Source organism: Arachis ipaensis, chromosome B09, assembly GCF_000816755.2.
Source record: "Arachis ipaensis cultivar K30076 chromosome B09, Araip1.1, whole genome shotgun sequence".
NCBI classification, from domain to species: domain Eukaryota; kingdom Viridiplantae; phylum Streptophyta; class Magnoliopsida; order Fabales; family Fabaceae; genus Arachis; species Arachis ipaensis.
Window position 1 is genome coordinate 124,896,215 of NC_029793.2, and position 13,117 is coordinate 124,909,331.

Below are 13,117 nucleotides of genomic sequence, written 5' to 3' on the forward strand. Positions count from 1 at the left end.
AAAATAGAGCATCTGAAAGTATTGCTTAATGTCTACCACTATATCTGCCCATTAGCTTAACAATTCCAACTCCGTTTTCAACACTTTCAACTTCAACATGAGCAGCGTTGATGGCTCTCTGGGCTTCTTCTACAGCAGTATCAAATCCAAAAGATTTGTCAATAACCTGAAGCCAAACAAGTAAAATATTACAAACAGGGAGGGCTTCATCTGTCTCAATATATATATAAATGTTTACATGGAAAAAATAATTGATGAGTAGATTAATATCTCCGAGTTTACACACAAATGTGAACAAAGCATAATGACATCAATAGTATACAGTAATTAGACCATTGTTAAGTTCCTATTAAAATATAAAACGAGGAGATACAATTACTGAATACATACAACACAGAGCCAAATCTCAGGTAAAAAATTATTACATATCACACACACACACACAGAAGCAACAAACACTTTTCCAAAGGGTGCAAAACTTATATATATTATAACTAAGACTTACAGCAATATCATTATCAATTGTCTTTGGAATTCCAGCCACAGCGACGTGAAGACCACGTTTTTCAACTTCCTTCATAGAAAGATGCTCATATTACAACATACTATCATGGAACTACATCATTGAGTAGATGAAAGCCATGTGTAATTTAAGAGAGAAATCAATTACCTCATATATGCGTGCTGCTCCTCTTTGGGTTCCATCACCTCCTATAATGTATACCTAACATGCACAGATAAAATTTCCCTTTTGTTCAGATATTATGTCTACAATCTGTTCATATACTAAATTAATATAACAAGTAACCACCTGATTTATTCCACGGTCTGCAATGTTATCAACTATCTTCTGTGTATCATGTCCTCCTCGAGATGTGCGGAGAAGGGTGCCACCACGTTTATGGATATCATTAACCACTTTAGGAGTCAATCTCACGGTATTTTTTGAATAAAACCCTCTATATCCTTCCTAAATCATTTTGAAGAGCAACATGGTAACTAATAGGAACTCAAGCAATGGACATAAAAGAAATGGGGAAACTATCATGTTACATTCAAAAACTCAGATAAGAAATTCAAATTAAAATGATTCTAAGAAGTTGGTCCAACAGAAAAATCTTAAAGCAGTATATTTGTTAGATAGCCAGAATTATACAACTTCTGCAAAACTCACTTCAATCCCAAGTATATCCTCAACGCCATACATGTTGTTTAAGCCACATACAATCTCCCTAATCACCGTATTGATTCCTGGGCATAATCCTCCACAAGTCACTATGCAAGCACGTACTTCTTCCGGCTTGAAATAAACCTAATATTAGAAGATGCAGTTATCAGCTCCAAAATCTAAATACTATAAATTGACACATACATTTTCATGTTTTATACCTTTTCTCGAGGTCCAGCACGCCGAAAATGAACCCCTCTAGGGTTATCTTTTCGAATGACAATCTGAGATATGAAGCATGGTGAGAAATACAGAGATAAGAAAAAGAATGGGGTATCAGTGATTCAGAAAAGAAAAAGAAAAGAATTCATGAAAAAGAACTGGGAGATTGTGTCACTTACATTTTGTGCAACCACATCTTCTTGGCTTACAAAAGTATTCCTTAGAGTATAAAACAATTAAAAGAAGTAAAGATTAAGCCATAAGAAGAAACATAAAGTTTGAAATTAGGGAAAAAAAAGTTAGGATAAACTTTGAAGTTACGAATCACAAAGTTAAAACAAAAATGCAAAGCAGAATAGACTTACTTTACAATTGAATAAGCTTGGCTGCTATGCAATGGGTTTGGATAGGACTGCAAAAAAGGAATTAATGCTTTAAGTATCAACAGTCATCAATATGGTAAGAAAAGAAAAATCATTAAGAAAAGAAAGGGAAGTGCACATTATTTGAAGGGTTAAAAAAAAATCTTGAAACAACTAAATTGCTTAACAAAAGGAAACTAAACACTAAAGATACCTCCCATCCCTATCCGAAACATCTTAGGTTTTAAGTCCTATTATTAGTAGTTTCAAAAATAAGAACCATAGGCATAGAACTTTAAGCATTCTTCTATTGCGCTACAAGGTATAATATGTATTTTCTATTATGTTGTACTGAGCTGGATTCTGGATTCAGTAACCGAAGTCTCTTGTAAAGCGTATCAAAGTAAAGCAGCCTAGCCTAGCAAAGTTTATTTAGTCTAAGTTGACTGAAATATCTGTCATCAGGTAGTTAGAGATCATTCTAGATTACGTTGAGACAGTTAAGGGATGTCGCATCAGCTGATAAACATGCAAAGAGTGTTGTGAATTCATTTAGTATCAATCCATCTAAATAAAATTTCTCAGTTTCTCAATGTCTCTCTCTGCTCTGAGTGAATTCAATTGAGGTATCGAATTAAATTTCTCAGTGGAAACACGCAGCTAAAAATTTATTTAAATAATAAAGAAAAAAAATCCTACTTTGATCACAGGCTGAGAAGCATACAATATCATATCATATCATATCAAAGCATAGCAAATCATAGTGTACTTGTGCTACAGTAAATGCCTGAGCTTCATGTTTCTGTAAATGTGATATAACTAATCTGAAATGAATGTAAATATCAAACAATGAATAGGATCCATCCGAATTTGGAATCAACAAGATCATACATGGCAGCACATTTTCGCGGGAAAAATAAAGTACCGGCAAATTAGGGAGGAAATTGGTGAGGTGCGGCACGTCTTCGAGGACAAAATCGTCATTCTGGGATTGTTGAAGTGCTGCTGCGATTGGGCGATGATTTGGGCGGGAAAACAGCGGCGGCGGGTTGTTCCGGAGAAAGATTCCAGAGAGGGACGCTGTTTTTGGACGGAGAGAAAGTTGACTGAGAAAAGGAGAAGGAAGAGAGGAGGAGAGAGAAATGGTGGAGAGATCCATTGCCGAGAGAGAGAGAGCAAAGAGAAAACGTTCAACAACTTAAGCTGAAGCTGAAATTTCTAGTTGGAGTTCGTTACTTCTAGCTTCAGTTGAACCTCACTGAACCCAAAAAAAAAAAAGAAAACAACAACAAAGAATAATTTTACCATAAATTTACAGGTTACTGAGAAAAAATATTAAATAAATCCTTGAAAATACCTGCTTATCGTATTATCATGTTACTAGAAATCAAATTATTACCCGGAAAAAAAAGTTGAAGTTTTGCATAAGAGGTATATATTTATTCATGGAAAAGTCTAGGGGGCCAGCTTTGGCCCGCATGTAGCCAGCAGAGAAAGGTGAGTCATTGGATGAAATTTCACACCAATCTCACACCATTAGATCATCATTGATGGCTATTTGATGGTTACCAATCACAAAAATTGCTGGCCCCTGACATTTCTCTTTATTCATTTCTTTCCAACTCCAACAGGGTATACCCATTATTATCTTAATGCAAACACAATTATTAAATAAAAAAAAGGTTTTCACACAACGATAGAACACTGCAAATACAATTAAATGGCATTGTACTATTGTAATACTTTTGTGATAATGCATTAAACTTTAAGAAGAAAAAATAAATAAAATCAATAATGATAGTTTATATATGTTTCTACTTTCTACAGCAAAGGCCGAGATGGCCTATGATTTTTCACAAATATTATTACAGATTACAAAATGCTTAAGCTTGTACACCACAGATCAATTCATAACCATACTTCTGTTGGGTTAATGTATATATTTCTCATGGATTTATCACTTAAAATTTTAGAACTCTCTTCTTTCTTCTTGCAAGTGTTGATGATTGATTAACAATTTTTAAATTGGTTTGACTTCTTTTTCACTCCCATTTTGCTAATTACTTGAAAATTAAAATAGAACACAATTTTGATACATACACCATGTGAGAATACAAAATGAATTTTGATACACTTTGCCAAGTTGTAATTTGTAGTAAAAAAATTCAAGTCAAAGAATGATGCTTAATTTTTTTTTTTTTTTGGTGACTAAGAATGATGCTTAATTGCTTATGCATGTTATCAAATTGGAATTTGATATAAGGTGCTACTATGTACCTAAGGAAAGCAAAGATAAATTTGATATGGTTACCATTACGGCATCACCGCTTAGCATGAGGCTTTATCTTCTCTCCATTTTTGCCTTCAAATTCTAACAATGAACGGAATAGAAAAAAATTATTACTCCATATTTCACGTCTCAAATGCACCAACCACTAAACCTTAGAATTTATGGCCACGAGTATTATACTAATATATTACCTCTCTTATACCAAATTAGGAGAAAGAAATGGAAAGGAAGGACTTAGAGAGAAATAAAATTCATCTCCATTGTGAACATTGAAACAACAACCTAGCCATCCCATTTTATTCCCCAATTTCCCGTCTATTTTGAACTCAGAATCAACTTCAAGATACAAAAATATCATAGCTATTATCAAACTATTGCTCCTCACTCGGGCAAAGTACACTGCCGGAGAAGAAAAAAAAGGAAAATAAAAAAAAGATCTATTGGCAGATCTATTAATATCCATAGAAAACAAAATTCCTCCATAGAAAACAATTAGAAAGTGCAACTCTAGCAGAGGAAATAATGACCTCCAAGCAAGAGAACCAACTTGATAACAAAATTTATAACTTCCCTACTTATAAAAGGAATGGGATTTTCAAATTAGCATCATCACTGTTGTCGTGGTCATTGCTCTGCACAAGTTTCTTTAAGCTAGTCCATGATCTTTTCCGTTTTTTGCTTGCTGTGCCCTGAGTTTTCGATGCTTCTGATTCAACAGACGCACTGGAAGCTTCAAGTGTCTTCTTAGACTTTCTTTTCTTTGAGGTTGTGGCACTTACACTTGATGGGGTGGCTGGACTATCTACAACGGAGACATCTTTATCTGTAACTGATGAAGCAAATGCATCTGCTTCTTTGGTGTTGTCTTCACCTATAATGCCTTTCCCCGATTTTGAAGACTCATGTGTAATGGGTTTTGTTGCTGGTGTTGATACCGATGACGTTTTGGTTTTAGATGGACATAATCCTTTCATATGTCCCTTAGGAGTCCCCCTCTTCACATTGTGATGCAAACAGAAATGGCACTTGTACACTACATTGTTTTGACTGTGTTTATGCTTGCCCCTGTGCTTTGATCTATTCTTCTCAATTCTCACAGTTGAATTGATGCCAGGATGAAGAACAGTTTCACATCTATAAAGCAGTCAAATTACTTGATGTTATGATATTTTACATGAAAACTGTATATTGGTAACCTAGGAAATTGATGCATTAAAGGTTCAAACAAATAAATAACCCAGTCTGCCAGATTTTGTGAGCACAACAAACAAGAGTAAAATGTTCCTTTTCGGGGGGAAAAGAACCCAGTTATTGTTATCATTCCAAAACAAAGTTTAAGCATTTTTGGGGTACTGGAGACCTCATGGTCTCTGATTCTGCCAAAATAGATAAATGAGGACAAAGTGCTTCAATTTATATGATAACAGATGCTGATATTAGCATTTAGTTTTTGTGAATAAATATATAGTAAATAGAGCAACGTGTAAATTAATTTATCTTAAAACTACTAACATAGCACACATCAATACTGGAAGAAGGAATACACACTATTGCAAACAAGTGGCAATTTCACAAAGTGGATTGTTAATTTGAAGCTTGGTTCATCCCAGTGACAACATGGCTTATTGTGTTTTACTTGATGGCTCTCAAATCTTGAAATTTAATCAAATGGTCAAGTTCTAAAATCTAAAAAAAAAGGCATGGAAACACTGACAATATGACAAATAACCTAGATGGAAAACAAAATCCCTAAGCAAAAAAGAAAAGGAAGGTATAGAATCAAAACCTATGGCAAGTTATCAAAGAAGAATCAGGCGTTATTCCATTGGCCTCGGCAACAGTGGCCAAACGCTGCCCATAGAAGGCTCCTAAAGACGGTATCTGAGCCTCATGAGAGGCCCAAACTGCAATCTTTTCCAAGTGCTCAACCTCCACTAATGACCTGGTGGTGGCTCTTGGCTTTTTATGTATTTTTCCTGTGGCTTCTTCCCTGAGTGATACAGGAGTGTGAGGCTGACAAGCCGGGTTTTTAGTTCCTCCTCCTTGCTTCCCCATGCCTTACTGGAGATGAAGCATGAACGGTAGCAAAAATTATAAGAAAATATTTTAAAGATAAGAATGGTAGACGTCAGAGCAAACATCAAGCATAGTTCTTATAGGAACTTTAAACCATGAAAAATTGACACACGCCTGATTAATTAATTCAAATATACATGAACAAAAGTATTCAGTATACATAACAGCATAACAAGCAAAGCTCCAAAAATTTTGGGATAATAATTATGAAGGAATGGAACAAAAATAGGAAAACCAGTCAAAGAATAATGATGAAAAATCAGTCTCAACCTCGCAAGAACAGGTCAACCAGAATATAAAAGTGTCAAGGTTCAGATGAAACAATTGCAAATCAAGGTTTCGAATTTGAAGCAAAAATGGCATAGTACCAGGTGAATTAACAACACATAACACGGAGGGTGAGTCAAGGCCTAAGATCAGGCCGAAAGGCGTAGTCGATGGGCAACAGGTGAATATTCCTGTACTACTACTTGTTGGTCCCGAGGGATGGAGGAGGCTAGGTACTGCACATGGAAGGTGGCAGCCAGCAGCGACGGATGTCAGGAGGTAACGACGGTGAGTGGCATGGAAGAGAGAAGAGAGCAGATTTGCAGCAAAAACAGGGAAGCGGCAGAGGGGCACAGAAATCGTGCTCGTCAGAACCCCGCAGATTAGTCGGTAATATAAAAAAAGAGAAACTCTTGGGACAGCAATTTTTAGCATAGTTGTAAGAACCGAACCGGTGATCAAACCGGTCAGGTTACTAGTTTACTGGTTTACTGATTCAACCGATAAATTATTGGTTGAACCGGTAACACCGGTTTCACGCAAATAAAAACTGTAATAGCAAAGGTATAAAACAACAGCTATTACAAAATACAAATTCACATCAATTGTTCAATGTTGGAAGCATAACCTATTTCCAACCGTTCAATTCAAAGGGTTCCTGTTAGGCAAGACAAAAGCAACCATATATGCATTCACTAAAATTTGTTTTGGACATAAAACCAGTTTTGCCGACATGTTTTCAAGCCTCAATTTGCCGAATGATTTAAACTATGAGCAACATTGGTACCTAACTAAGACAAATAGCCATGAGAAATTGATGAATGGATAACATGCACTTAACTCAAGTAAAATGGTTGCATTCAACTTGAAAATAACCATTCAATTCAACACACATTTAAAAGCAACACCATAGTAGTTCAACAGCAAATAATTCGACAAAAAGACACAGATGCACAATGGCATAATAGTTCAATAGCAAATAATTTCGATAAAAAGTGCTAGAAAATCCAGCAATCCTTCTTCTAAAGCAAACAGGCATAATGGCATAATCAAAAATTAATAAAAAATCCAGCAATCACTACACTAAACAGATGCACAATAAAAAATTCAACAAATTCAGTAATTTCATAATCAAGAATCAACAAATTCATAATCAAGAATCAACAAATTCAACATAACCAGAAAATCTATTCAGCTATTCAATATTTCCATATCCAGCAATATAAATTCACAGCAATGTTACATCAACAAAAACAACCATAACCACTACAAATCAGAAAAAAAAAACAACAATCTGCCATTAACTAGTTCAACAATATAACAAGTTATAACTCAACAATATATACATAATCAACAATCTGCCATTAACCTATCAGTTATTCACTCCCGTAATCAAATTAAAATCCAACTAAATAATGCAAAAAAACAGAGAACAGATTTCAGTTTGGAGACCAACTTGGATGAGGCAGATCTGGCGACGGAGAGGCAGCACCGCAGTAGCGACGTAGGGCAGCACCGCAGCAGCGACGGAGGGCAGCACCGCAGCAGCGACGGAGGAGACGCGACGGAGGAGACGCGACGGAAGAGAGTCTTCGAAACTGAGAGGGACTGCGAGGAAGAGAGTGTTGGTGTGATGAGGGGAAGAAGAGACTCGAAATTGTTGGTGTGATGAGGTGAGGAAGAAAGGCTTCGAGAGCTCCAGCCTAGGTCCAGGGGTCAGGGCCTCAGGGGAAGGGTATTGGGAATTGGGGTAGCCGTTTAGGGTTAGGGCTTTTTCTTATGCGCCCAAGTTTCACAAAACCGCCGGTTCGCCGGTTTTAACCCAAAATCGGCCAGTTCAAACGGTTCTATCCGGTTTTGTTCCTTATGCGGTCAATTTACTCAATCGGACCGGCCAAGTGACCGGTTTATCGGTTTTTCGGTCGAATCAGCCAGTTCGGTCCGGTTTTTACAACTATGATTTTTACTTTTAGTGCTTGTTTGGGTGTTATTATTTTTATTTTTTAACGTGTTTGGCAAATTTCTAGTAGTAAAAGTAAAATCACTAGAAAAATAAAAAAAGATCTTTTTTAAAAAGCTATAATTTGCATTTTTTTTAAGATTTTTTTTCTTTAAAAAAATATGTTTTTCATGTAATAAATAAACAAAAAGTACTTTTATATTGTTATACCCAAATATAGTTAGTCACCAAAAAAAAATACCCAAATATAGTTGATAGATAAAAAGATCTTTTTGCATGAGATATCCAAACATAAAATTATTTTTACTTTTTCATAAGATCTTTTAGAAAAAGATAATTCAAAAAAAGATCTTTTCTTAGAAGCTCACCCAAATAAGCGTACTTTTTGTCATTATTTAATTAGTATAAATACTAAATTATTATTTTATTAATTTATGTGTGCAAGTTCTGAAAAATTTGGGTACAAATTGTATTGATTCATAAGTACAAAATGTATTAATTCATGTATGCAAAACTCTAGTAAATATAGGTGCAAATTATATATTTCTTGTGTGCAAAACGTCTGTAAATATGAGTACAAATTATTGTTGTCTAAGTGCTGGTCAAAAATGACAATATTTGCTCCATGTAGCATTACTCTAAAAAATATACACCTAAATTATGTTATAACCGACAAAAATATTTTAAATTATTAAAAAATATGACAAAAATATAGTGAACAAAGTTTTCTATGTGGTACAATTTGCACACTTCGCAAATTTAACAATATGAAAAAACCTGATATTATTTTGTTGTTTGAGACTTGGTAAAACTTTTCTAAGAGATGCTTGTGCTTTTAAAAAGTACAAGCACCTCATTTTACGTTTGGTAAATTAAAAAGTCCAAGTGCTTGTGTTTGCGACTTTTAAAAGTTATGGGTGCTTTTGAAAGCACCTAAGTGGGAACTTTTTAAAGCTGGCTTGTGCTTATCAAATTTTATTTATTTTTCTACATATATTTCCCGCTATTATATTATCATTGAAATCCTCGTGTATTTCTAACTTCTCATCCTAACCTTCACAAATTCTAACACACTCTTCATATTTTTTATTTTTCAACCTAATCTTCACAAATTTCAATACAAATACATCTATCACATATTAGATATGAACTTCTATCTATTTATATTATTTTTTTGTACGTTGTTTTTGTATTTTTTCAGTAGATCTATGATGTTTGTTTGTTTTTTATTTGTTCTTTAAAATATGAAGAGGTTGACCTGGTTTACGAAAACCAATCATAAAATTTTTCTTGCATGAACATTAGTCAAAATTATAATAACATGTATATACATATGTAAATATAGATATATAATCATAAGAGTAATTTATTTGAGATATATGTCCCATTTTTTGTGATCTGTAAAGGTGAGCCAATATATAAAATAATTTTTTATTTTAAAATTATTTTATTTTAAAATAATTTTTTTATAATTTTAACATGTTTATTATAATTTTTGTTAACTTTTAAAAGCTATTTTATCAAACACAATCGTGGTGTTTGTACTTATTAAAAATCATTTTTAATTTGATTTTACCAAAGGCAAGTGCTGCAGCTTTTAAAAAGCTATCTTTTTAAAAGACAGCTTTCATAAGCTACTTTCAAAAAGTAAAAACTTTACCAAACCAAGCCTAAGTGGTGTGAAAGCTAGTGAAACTGCTGTGAAAAACGCTGGAATTTAGGCATTTCATTATTTAAGAAGCAGAAGGATTTTCTAATATGTGTTCTTCGGGGTGATGATAACATAAGTATACATGTGAGGAAAAGCCATAAAGAGTACATTCGTATAAATGTTAGTAGGAATGGACACATAGATTGGTTCCTTACAGCTATTTATGCCAAGGTTCTGAGAATACAGTCATCGAATTGCTCTAATAACTGGTTCATTGATTTATTAGTCCAACCAGTCTAACCGTAATTCATCCAAAAAACCGTTTTAGAATAAAATAATAAATAAATTATAAGGTGCTTTATGCAAGTAAGCTTATTAGAAATATGCAAAACTCTAAAAACATGAGAAAGTGCCTGTTGAAAGTTTTCGATTACAATTGTTACCAAATATATATAACCTTTATATATGGCTAAATTTTAATGGAAAAGCATCTTATGTGCAATACATCATAGAGGTCATATTCAAAAATTTTATTAACTGAAAACTCATTAAAAGAACAAATAAAACTCCTTGATTCTTTGGCAACCAAATGATTGGAAAGAGACCAAATATGCAGGGGTTGAGCACTGACATTTGGAGAATTAGCAATACTCAACATCTAAAACAGAGAAAACATTTGTACAAAACTAGATATTAACAATTTATAATTTGTGGAAGCATAGACATTTGCTTATGCTATTGCTGTGAAACATGATCATTAATAAACTTCAATACTTGGAATTCATGTAATTTGTTTATGCTACTGATTATTAATAGTCTAAATATTTTGCATAACTCATGACATTTGCTTATGTTTTTTTGGGAAATAATACTTAATATTCTACAGTTTGTGGAAGCTTTCTTCTCCTTTTAGTTTCTTATTTTTTTTTTCAATGGAAACAAGATTCAACAACAACAAAAATTCAACACCAATAAAAATTCCATCATTCATTTTAATCAGAAGAACTAGGAAGATTAGGATTAGCAGCATCATTCAAAATAGGAGGATTGGCAGGCAAGTTATTATTCACAGATGCATTGTTATCAGCAATTGCTTCTTGATTAATATTATCATCTATAACTGAAATTAATAAATCATTCACAAAATTAAAAACATCAGCACAGCGAGAAAATTAATAGCAGCACAAAATTAATACTACCAACAGCATTCAGCATTCAGCAACAAAAATTATCGTTCAGCAACAAACAGCATTTGATCTGGTTTCCATTTTAGCATTCAGCAACAAACATTACAAAACAGCAACAAGTAATCCCTAATCCATAATCCATTTTTAGCAGCAGCAAAAAAAATTTTTAACAAAAATTTCAGGAATTAAAAAAAGAGCAGCAGCACAAAATCAATCAATTATTTGATTTCCATTAATCCATTCAGAATTTCACATTCAAAAATCAGCAAACAGAGTATAAAAGGAAGAGAAGAACTGAAGAAGTGAAAGCAGTGCTAACCTTCGACGGAGACACGGACGGCGACCGGCGACACGGCGGCGAGCTGCTCCAAGCCTCGAACAGAGAAGCCAGGGAGGACGGGGACAGGGGGAAGGAGGACGCCGAGCTACAAGAGAGGACCTGGGCTACAAGAGAGGACGCGGGGGCGCCAACAGCACGGACGGCGGCGGCACTGCGGCAGAAACGTTGCAGGGAGAACGCAGGGTTTTGGTTGGGTGATTTTGAACTTTGCTTCAGAGTTCAGAGGGATAGTGATAGGAGGGGGGAGAGGGTTGGGGGAAGGAAGGTGAGTGAGGGCTGAACGTTGGGTTTTTTACTTTTTTTTATAAAAAACAAAAATCAAAACAGTGCCGTTTAACAAGAACTGGCCGGTTATCGGTCCGATCCAAACTGAACGGTTTTCGAATGAACGATTATTAGCAGCGAATCAGACCGTTTTTATTGCCGATTCCCGGTTGGATCGGTTCGACTGACCAATCCGGTTCGGTTTTTCGAACCATGATTTATGCTAGTCCGTAAGAACGCAAGAGGAAACTTGCAGAGTAGCTAGCACAATGCAACTGCCATGGATGCTCATAGGGGATTTTAATGACATTATAGAAGAGGAAGAAAAGAAGGGGGAGCACCGATTGACTTTCAAGCTTATCATAGATTTAAGAACTGGATTGAGAAGTGCAATCTTATTGATCTAGGCTTCTTGAGATCAAAGTTCACTTGGAAAGGGAGAGCTAGGAATGATCGGGATAGGTTTTTCAAGCATCTAGATAGAGCATTCTGTAATGCTAACTGGAGAGTGCAATTCCCTGAGGCAAGAGTGGAAGTCTTAACCAGGGTCAGCTCTGACCATCACCCACTGCTAGAGTTGATATTGGTCTAAAACCTTTCTGTTATGAGGCCATGTGGGAGTCCCATCCTGAGTTTGGAAGTTTTCTTGCCTTGCCTGGGAGAAAGGAGGAACTTCTGCCAACGCTCTCAATGTGAAACAAAAATATCTTCGGTGATGTCTTTCAGAGGAAGAGGAGGATCATGGATAGATTGAAGGGAATCCAAACTACTAATTCTTATGGAAAGAATAAATTCTTAGAAAGATTAGAGGGAGAACTGGAAACCATTCTTGAACAAAAAGAAATTTTTGACAACTGTGGTTAGTTGAAGGGGATAGGAATACCAAGTTCTATCATACAAAAACTCTTTTGAGGAGGCGGAGGAACAAAATCCTGAAATTAAGGCGTGATAATGGTGAATGGTGCGAAAACAAGAGAAATTGAAAAGCATGGCAGTAAATATTTTCAAGGCGCTATACCAATTAGATAATCAAAACAGGCCCTCCATTGATGCCATATTCCCCTACCCGAGTATAGAAAGGAGCTATAAGCATAAATTATCTCAAATCCCTTCAGATGAAGAGATCTGCAAAGGAATTTTCAGCATAGGGTCGCTCAAAGATGGTTTTCCAGCCTTATTCTACAAGGAGCATTGGAGCTTGGTGTAAAGAAACGTATATGGCTTTATCAAGATGCTTTGGTAGAACCCTGATCAGATTAATTGCTCTTGTTCCAAAGGTCACAAACCTAGAATTTGGTTTCTAGTTTCATTCGATTGCGCTCTGCAATGT

General features: G+C 35.0%; 2 protein-coding genes across 5 annotated transcripts in view; both read right to left on the reverse strand.

Moving 5' to 3' along the window:
* LOC107619161 (ATP-dependent 6-phosphofructokinase 4, chloroplastic) overlaps positions 1-2,947 on the reverse strand; it is a 6,165-nt gene extending 3,218 nt beyond the window's left edge. For both annotated transcript variants that reach the window (XM_016321402.2, XM_021112758.1), the window contains exons 1-9: positions 2,678-2,947; positions 1,756-1,802; positions 1,570-1,609; positions 1,390-1,452; positions 1,175-1,312; positions 812-970; positions 671-724; positions 506-574; positions 37-166 (exon numbers count right to left, since the gene is read on the reverse strand). In XM_016321402.2, the coding sequence (XP_016176888.1) occupies positions 37-166; positions 506-574; positions 671-724; positions 812-970; positions 1,175-1,312; positions 1,390-1,452; positions 1,570-1,609; positions 1,756-1,802; positions 2,678-2,911 (934 nt within the window). In that variant the 5' untranslated portion in view covers positions 2,912-2,947. The remainder of the gene's footprint in view (positions 1-36; positions 167-505; positions 575-670; positions 725-811; positions 971-1,174; positions 1,313-1,389; positions 1,453-1,569; positions 1,610-1,755; positions 1,803-2,677) is intronic.
* LOC107618977 lies at positions 4,312-11,801 on the reverse strand. Of its 3 annotated transcripts, none has more exons than XM_021112759.1 (3): positions 11,503-11,801; positions 5,829-6,103; positions 4,312-5,176 (listed from the first exon to the last, which is right to left on the reverse strand). In XM_021112759.1, the coding sequence occupies exons 2-3, from the start codon at positions 6,095-6,097 to the stop codon at positions 4,618-4,620; spliced, it is 828 nt and encodes a 275-aa protein (XP_020968418.1). In that variant the 5' UTR covers positions 6,098-6,103; positions 11,503-11,801; the 3' UTR covers positions 4,312-4,617. The 3 variants fall into 3 exon arrangements, with proteins under 3 accessions (XP_020968418.1, XP_016176659.1, XP_020968419.1); XM_016321173.2 differs by lacking the exon at positions 11,503-11,801 and adding an exon at positions 7,842-8,139; XM_021112760.1 differs by lacking the exon at positions 11,503-11,801 and adding an exon at positions 6,487-6,597.